Source organism: Equus asinus, chromosome 17 (genome assembly GCF_041296235.1).
Source record: "Equus asinus isolate D_3611 breed Donkey chromosome 17, EquAss-T2T_v2, whole genome shotgun sequence".
Taxonomy (NCBI): domain Eukaryota; kingdom Metazoa; phylum Chordata; class Mammalia; order Perissodactyla; family Equidae; genus Equus; species Equus asinus.
This window is the reverse complement of record NC_091806.1, coordinates 28,780,682-28,789,260: the sequence shown is the minus strand read 5'-3', so window position 1 is coordinate 28,789,260 and position 8,579 is coordinate 28,780,682. Positions and strand designations below refer to the sequence as shown.

At 34.8% G+C, this 8,579-nt stretch overlaps 1 protein-coding gene across 1 annotated transcript; it reads left to right on the top strand.

Annotated features, from left to right (window-relative positions):
- The first annotated feature begins 5,269 nt into the window (after positions 1-5,269).
- On the top strand, positions 5,270-6,205 carry LOC139040610 (olfactory receptor 5M8). The gene has a single exon (XM_070487359.1). It carries the CDS (start codon positions 5,270-5,272, stop codon positions 6,203-6,205), a length of 936 nt encoding a protein of 311 aa, XP_070343460.1.
- Positions 6,206-8,579: the final 2,374 nt, after the last annotated feature.

Genomic DNA, 8,579 nt, shown 5'->3' with positions numbered 1-8,579 from the left:
CTAAATCCTGTCTGTCTCACATTCCACAAGTAGATGCCCAATGAGAACTTCATTATTGAGTTAATTTTCCTGAGTTTTAGAAATTTTAGAAATGATGTGATGCTCTGAGGCATGAACTTAGAAAATTAGAATGCATATGAAAGTAGCCATTGATTTGGAAATCGCAATACGTTTAAAATCATTATTTATTCTGAAGATCTCAGGTTGGGAGACCTGTTCTAATAGAATGCATTTTTCTAGATTTGCTCTGTTTAATGAACTTAATGACAGCATTTTTCACTTGGGCAAGACTATGTTGAGGACAAGTTGCCTCTTGCTTCACACCTCAACTGATAGAAATATCTTCATATGTTTTAGGTCACATGTTAATTTAACTAAACTCAACACATAGTTATTGATGTCTATCAAGGGCAAAGCACTGTAGGTTTTAACAATGATTAAATATAAACCTACTGCCTACGAAGAGTGATGCTTATTTATAGAGAAACTTCCACAGCTATGTTATCATGACTTGCTATGATAAGAGAAACAGCTGAAGTATTTTTTAAATTGTTTTATGAGCAGAGAGGAGGAAAAAGTTGATTCTGACTAAGGATTTTAAGGTAGTTCTCCCAGAGTAGGTGACCAGTGAGCTGGTGTTCAGAAGTGGAGTAAAATTTCAAAGGGTAGAGGATGGGTTCAAAGGCATTTCCTAAAGCGGGAAACAGCTAATCAAAATAGAATAGATTGTTTTGACTGGGATATCAATCATGAAAGTGAGAAAAGATGAAACTAAATAGTAAACTGGATCAGATGAGGAGGGAAACGAACGCTTTGTTAGCATATTTAGACAATTTGATATAGATAGAACCCATCAACGTATTTTAACCTGAGAAATGTCATGAAAGCTATATGATTTCTAGTTCTTATTCAACTGTTCCTGAGAGACAAGGATGCTGTTAAGAGCAGTGATCTTGTTTTAGCCAAGGTATACAGTGCATGAGTAACCACGATTGTCAATATGGCAAATGAGAGTCTTCTTCCCAAGCCCTTATTATTCCTTCTGTGAGATTGCTAGCTCTTTGCTTCCATCTAAGGATTGGATTTAGGAGAACCATATAAATTGGCTATCTGTTTCTATTCCCTTACAATCTTTTCAGGGCCCTGTTTCTGTACCGATTTAGTGTTGCACTGCCCAATTCTTTGCTATCAAGGTCTTAAAGTGTATGTTGAGAAATAACCCTTATCTCCCAAATTGCTGAGCAGAAGCTGAGTTCCACTAAACTCTTAGAAAAACAAACAAACAAAAAACCTGTCTCCTAAACTGCTTGAAACATTATCTAGATTTTCTTAATTTTATTGAGATTAAGATATTGGGAAGGTAGAGTATTTGAATTGGAAGCGACCTAGAATACACATACTAATATTTTTAATGATGAAGAAGCTGAAAGAGGTTAATTTACCTGAAACTAATGGACTAGCCTATGTAAACAAAATTACTCAGTGGAACTACACCCACTTTACTTAGTTCTCTTTCTATCCAAATGTTGTAATGTATTTATTAGAAATTGCTTCCATGAAGCTGGAGAGCAAGGACATTTTTGATTTATTGTAGTGGATGTTTAATCCACTCATAAAATGAGATGATGTTTAATCCATCTGAAGAAATGCGATGAAGTAACTTTAAAGACATCCATGAATGTAAGTGGCTAAAGATGAGAGAGTGGTAACCAATCTACTTTCTCATTTCAGCTGGGTCACTTAGCAGCTCTCTGAATTTGAGAAAATTGATTATCGTTCTAAGGATCAATTCCTTCAGCTGTGAAATGGGTTTAACAATGTTAACCCAAGATTCTTTTTATTAGTTTCTAATGAGATTCTACCTGAAAAAATTGTTCAGTCTGTTGAGTTTAATAAAAGTTTGTTAATTTATTAATCAAATTTATTAAATCACTTGACCAATAAGAAATTCACCAACTATACAAATTGCATCATGGCCTAGGAAGGGAAAGTAAATTGTATGCATAATTTAGCTTTCTTCAGTTGCTTTCATTTGCCCTTGGACTTTTCTAAATAAAAACAAAAACAATGAAAATAAGAACCCCTAAAAATACCAATTTTTCCCTAATGAATTTGTGATCACTGTAATGATACCCTCTGGTGGATTATGGTATTGCTGCATTTGTGGCCAGTAAAATGAATGAGTAACTTACTTTCTTTTGAATTTGGCTCTTTTGAATAATGGAGGTAGTGAAAGAGAATGGTGCCCAGCAATGCATGGCAAGCAGTAGGCAAGGTCATTACCAAACGAGATGAAGAAGAAACTGCAGAAGAGATGTGTAAGCCATTCCAAAATTCCAAATTCAAAGTCCCTGAGCTACTTCAGGAAATCTTAATTGGCAGAATTGATTGCTTAATATGATTTTTTTTAAAATGCCTTAGGGAAAAGGAAAAAGTCTTATAAACACAAGCAAGAATTTCCATCACATTATTTTTGAAGGCCTGTTGATTTTTCTACTTCTTATAGGTACGGCTGTCTATTTTGTGTGTGTTAGTAACAGTCAATACTTGGAATCCAAGTTCTTCTTTGATAGGAGTAAGTACATGATCAGAGATAGTTAAGCTATTAGATATAAAAGATTAGGCAGTGTCCCACATGCCACAACTAGAAGAACCCACAACGAAGAATACACAACTATGTACCAGGAGGCGTCGGGGAGAAAAAGGAAAAAATAAAATCTTTAAAAAAAAAAAAAAGATTAGGTTTCATTTTATGAAAAGTACCAATGCTCATGATTTGGGAATTTTTATTTCTTCTAAACATTAAAGAAAGGGAGTGTAGAAACTAAAAATTTCTTGTGATGTCTTTATATGCCTCGTACATGGTCAGATATTTACATACATTATAACTTCTAAAATCCTCAGAGAAATTCCCTGAGACAACATTTTCAAAGTGAGAACACCAAGGCTCATAAAGTTTAAGTTGTGTGCAATTATAGAGACAATATGTAACACAGCTGTAATTTTTCAAATCCAATCTGCCTAGTTCCAAACCTATGCATTGATTTTGTGAGATGAATATCAGTATGAAGGATACTAGAAACATTTTAGCACAAAATTAAAATTTTGCAAAACTCAAAGTTACCTTGGTAGAACATTTTTAAGGAAGGCAGGATATAAGAATAGGGCATGAAGACATAGAAGGGTACAGCATGATGTTTCAGTATTCTCTGGTAGGAGATGAGAAACGGGTAGTGAGACATGTAACCCACATGAAAATACATGCACAGACGTTGAAGCAAAAGGTGAGCTTCTCATAATAACATGGAGAGGAAAATATGGAATTCCTGAAGTCATTTCAGGAAAGAAGAGATAAAGGTGAGAAATAGGAAGGAGGAAGAAATAAGAGAAATGAGAGATGTGTTATTAAACTAGTTATTAAGAACTGTAAAATGGACTGTGGAAAAATCCTCTGTGGTTAGGATTCAAGAGGGGAATTTAAAGAATAAATGTGTCTAATATTTAAATTTAATTTTTTATTCTTTTTTGCAACAAATGCTATCTTTTACCTGCATTTCATAGAATTGCAACGTGTTGTGTGTGTGTATTTATGAAGATTTTGGTTTCTAAGTGACATGGAATGGATGGAAAGGAGTTTTGAGACAATTTTAAAGGATCTCAAGAGGTTAACATCAGGGTTATCTAAGCATTACCATCATAATTTTTAAGTCATAGCATCATCCTTGGGCATAATTTCTGAGGGATTCATTAAATTCTAAATAATCATCATCACTTGATATAGTTTTACTTATATAATAGTCAGCATTATAGTAATCCTGAGCACTGATCTTTTTTTTTTTCTTTTTGAGAATTGATCTACTAGGTTTGTATCAGTTGGACAAGGATTTCAATTTCTGCAAGACCAAAACAAAATAATAAAACTAATCAGAAGTTCAATTCTCATTTAAAATTCTGAGCTGGTATGTCAGTTCAGTGTTGCCACAATTTTAGGAATTTTGACTTATTGACTCTTATTTTTCTGCCATCTCATCCATAAGGTCAAGGATGGATCAGCACTACATCCATGTTACAGTGAGTGGGAGGCAGAAAAGTGGAAGTGGGGGACAAGCCTATGCTGGAAAGGGATAGATAAAAATGGCACACTGTGTTTCATCACATTCTTTTAGTGAGAGCCTACTGTTTGGTTGTAGCAAATCTAGATTGACAATAAGCAGTGAAAAGGAATATTTTTGCAGTTATTTTATTGTGTTTATTTTGGCTTTATTTTGTTTTTTAGGCACTGTCTCACAAAGACCAACTCTGGTTTCATGGAGCAAGCACTAATGTGGATATGAGGCAGGTACTACTTCTAGTTCAGGTGCTGTCAAATCCAGTCTGTGGCTCTATGCTACGATTTTGCTCGTCAATCTGTTTTCACAACTGTTGATGAACCAGCTGAATTAAGTTATTTCCTTGGTCTAATTCAGGTCTAATGGACTGAAAAATTAGCTTCTACAAAATTTATTGAATTAAGTGGAAAAACATTAGAAGACTTCTTGAAAGCTTTCCTGTATACTTGATTGGTTCCCATTCATGATAAAAGATATACAATTGTCCAACTTTTCAAAAATTTCTGTTTTCTTCCATTTGTTTCTGCAAAATAACATCTAGCCATTCTAAAATAGGAAGCAATGACCTTTTACATCTTACAAAGAATTAATTAATATGTATCTTTTAAATTATCAATTACTGCCCCTTTACAAAGAACCTAATGAATTTTATCTGGTATGGCTTGGAGAAAATAATTGTTATCAGAAAAAGAGCTTCTTGTACAAGGTCTCAACTTCTGACTAAGTTATCTGGTAAATTCATTTAGATGAGTGGTGAGTATTTTTTACTGGCACTGAGTGCAAACTCTGGGATAAAAAAATAATGTAAGGCTAAGTACAATGTAGAAAAAAGACAAAGCAGAAATAGAGATGGGTAAGAAATATAGTGCTGGAAACTAAAAAGAGAAATAGACAAAGAGAAATAGAAGGACAATTAGAAAAGGAAAAGACTTGAAGCTGACTAGTGAGTAAGATACAGAACCAGATGGACTTGTTTTAATTAAACCACTACCAGCATCTCCTGGAACAAAAGAGTCACAGAAAATGAAAGGAAAAAAAGCACAACCCTCACCCCCCCACACACACAAAACCATGTCATAAGAAAATATAAAATTTTTTTGCCATTTAAAAAAAAACAATATGTACTGATCCAAAGTCCTCATTTTTCATTGAAGGAAATTATGAGAAGAAACTTCACCTCAGTGACTGAGTTCATTCTCTTAGGACTGACCAATAGCCTGGAATTGCAGATTCCCCTTTTCCTGCTGTTTCTGGCCATTTACATGGCCACAGTGGCAGGGAATCTTGGCATGATTATACTCATCCAGGTCAATGCCCGTCTCCACACACCCATGTACTTTTTCCTGAGCCACTTATCCTTTGTGGATCTGTGTTTCTCTTCCAATGTGACTCCAAAGATGCTGGAGATTTTCTTATCAGAGAAGAAAACCATTTCCTATCCTGCTTGTCTGGTGCAGTGTTACTTTTTTATTGCTTTGGTCCATGTGGAGATCTATATCCTGGCTGTGATGGCCTTTGATCGGTACGTTGCCATCTGCAACCCTCTGCTTTATGGCAGCAAAATGTCCAGTGGTGTGTGCAAATCCCTCATCACGGTGCCTTATGTGTATGGAGTGCTCACTGGCCTGATGGAGACCATGTGGACCTACAACCTAGCCTTCTGCGGCCCCAATGAAATTAATCACTTCTACTGTGCTGACCCACCATTGATTAAGCTGGCTTGTTCTGACACTTACAACAAAGAAATGTCAATGTTTGTTGTGGCTGGATGTAACCTTTCCACTTCTCTCCTCTTCATCCTGATTTCCTACCTGTATATTTTTCCTTCTATTCTTAAGATTCATTCCACAGAAGGCAGGCACAAAGCTGTCTCTACGTGTGGCTCCCATCTGACAGCTGTTACCATATTCTATGCAACTCTTTTCTTCATGTATCTTAGACCTCCCTCAAAGGAATCTGTGGAACAGGGGAAAATGGTTGCTGTATTTTATACCTCAGTAATCCCCATGTTGAACCCCATGATTTACAGCCTTAGAAATAAAGAAGTGAAAGAAGCATTAACCAGAGAGCTGTTAAGGAAAAACTTATTTTCTTAAAAGGTATCTCTATTCTTTTGGTCACCAAACATTTCCTAGACCTTTTTCCTAAGTTACAGGACAGGATTGATGGTGAAATGAGAAATACGGTATGCCAAAGGGGACTACTGCATTGTTTCAAAGCTTTAATGATTTTTTTTTAATCCAAACTCACAAAATAAAATTTTTATTACAAAAGTTAAATGTTTGTACTTGTCTTTCATTTTGTTCAACAGGTACTTTAATTTCTTTGTCTTTTGTACACATCATAGGATTACACTTCTCCCTTGGTTTAGATGGAAGTGTGTGGCTATTTCTGGAAAATGAGTTAGATTAGAATTTATGTGTCAGTTCCCATTTAAGCAGTTAATTGTTGGTGAAAGAACCCTTCAGTGAGTTTTTTTTTTTTTTTTCTGTCATGATAAACAGCAAGATTTAAGATTTAAGCGTGGGTTCTTGAGTGAGGAGATGTGGCACAAAGTGCTCCACCAACTCACAACAGAAACGTAGAATGAATGAGAAATGTTCTTTGTTCTATAAGATACTACTATATGTTGAGTTGTTTATTTCCATGGCTGAAAGTAGCCGTTTCCAGCTGATACAATCTTAATTACACAAAATTCAAACATGTGGATTCATATAATACAGAAATTAAATACCCCAACTCTCAAAGAAATCACATTTGAGATTTAATGTGCTTTTGGTCTTTTTCCCCTATGTTTTTACACATATACATGTGATTAGTTGACAGTATTTGTTATTATTATTTAAAATTACTAGGGTAAAAAATATATTGCTTCAAAAGCCAAACAATTTTACAAGGTTTATGTAATCTCCTATCTCACTTCTTTCCTGCCCCATCTCGTTATAGATACATTCTTGATATTTCCTTAGGTAATTAACTTATTTTAAATTATCTGCTTATGTCTATTTATTGACTTTTTCAATCACGGACATGACTGATTGGCATTTTTTTATTAAAGATAAAGTATTAAAATTCTTCCACTGATTCCTTCATCCCTTCCCAAGAACTATAACTTCTTTCTCCACGTCTTCACAATATGATTAAATTCGAATATTTTCTTAAATAGATATTTGTTGTTAAAATTACTATGAATGTATCATTAGTAATACCTGAATAATACTATGAGTCATTACTAATACTAATTACTAATTATATGAATAATACTGTGAATGCAATTCCCTTCTTGTACTATTATTTGATTTTCTTATAGTTAATGGTTATGTTTATTTTTGATTTTCTTTTCGTACCTAGTTTTTCCAAACTTCCACAGAACTATAAAGCACCTCTTATAGAGACAAAATGATAAATGATCTATACTTTCCACATTTTCTCCCTAGAGGTCCTCTGTCCTCCTATTGGATTCTGCACTGCTTGCTCTCTAGGTCTGTTGCAGAACTGTGATCTCGAGATAATAATTGCTACCATTGGTTCAAAATGTTTCATTCATCAAACCTATGTGATCACTGGGCAATATATTACAAACTGGACATTCAGCAATAAGCAAGACAAAAACGTCCTTCATTACATTTTAGGGGAGGAAGTTAGATAGCAAGGCATCTAAACAAACAGATAATCAAATATTTCAGGTATTGCAAAGTGCCATGGAAAAGGTAAAACCAGGCAATATGGAAGACAGTGACTGGCAACATCAGAAGTGAGGGTCATGATAATGTGTCAGTTTCAGTGGATGGGAAGGACTCTTGGGAATTGAAGCCTACATGATCACATGTAGGCAAATATAAACAGAGCATTGGAAAATATAGTCAGGAGAATCAATAGCAAGTACAAAGATTTAGGGATGAAGCCTAGTGTGTCAGAGTAGCATAAAGAGAGAACGTGTGGCTGGAGCTTAAGAAATGAGAGAAACAATAGGAAGAGTTGATGCCAGGAAAGTGGCTCCTTTATTGGATGGTGCTGCAGATTCCCGTAGTTGAGAAGGCAAACAGACTGCCACGCTTTTCTTTGATGTCTCATTTCAGTTGCTGTCACCTCGTGTGTGGCCAATATTCCCTCAGGTTAGACATAAGGAGAAGTTGTAATTTGGTTGATTAATTTTTAAAAAAATTTATTGTTCTTTTTATTCAGGAAAGATGTTTTACCACTTGATGGACTTTTCTACTATCCAATTCCAAGTTCCCTCTATACCTTTCTTTACCCTTATATTTGAAGACTCAGCCGAAGCATTATCTCTTCCAGAAGTCTTCTCTAATGCATTCAGGCAGTGTAGGTACCACATTATTCCTTATCCATGAGTTTACAATTCTATCATTGCATTTATAACATGATGCTCAAATTATATGTATATACATTTGTTTCTTCCACTGTTCTAAGAAGTTCTTAAGAGAAGAAACCATGTCCTTTCATCTTTAT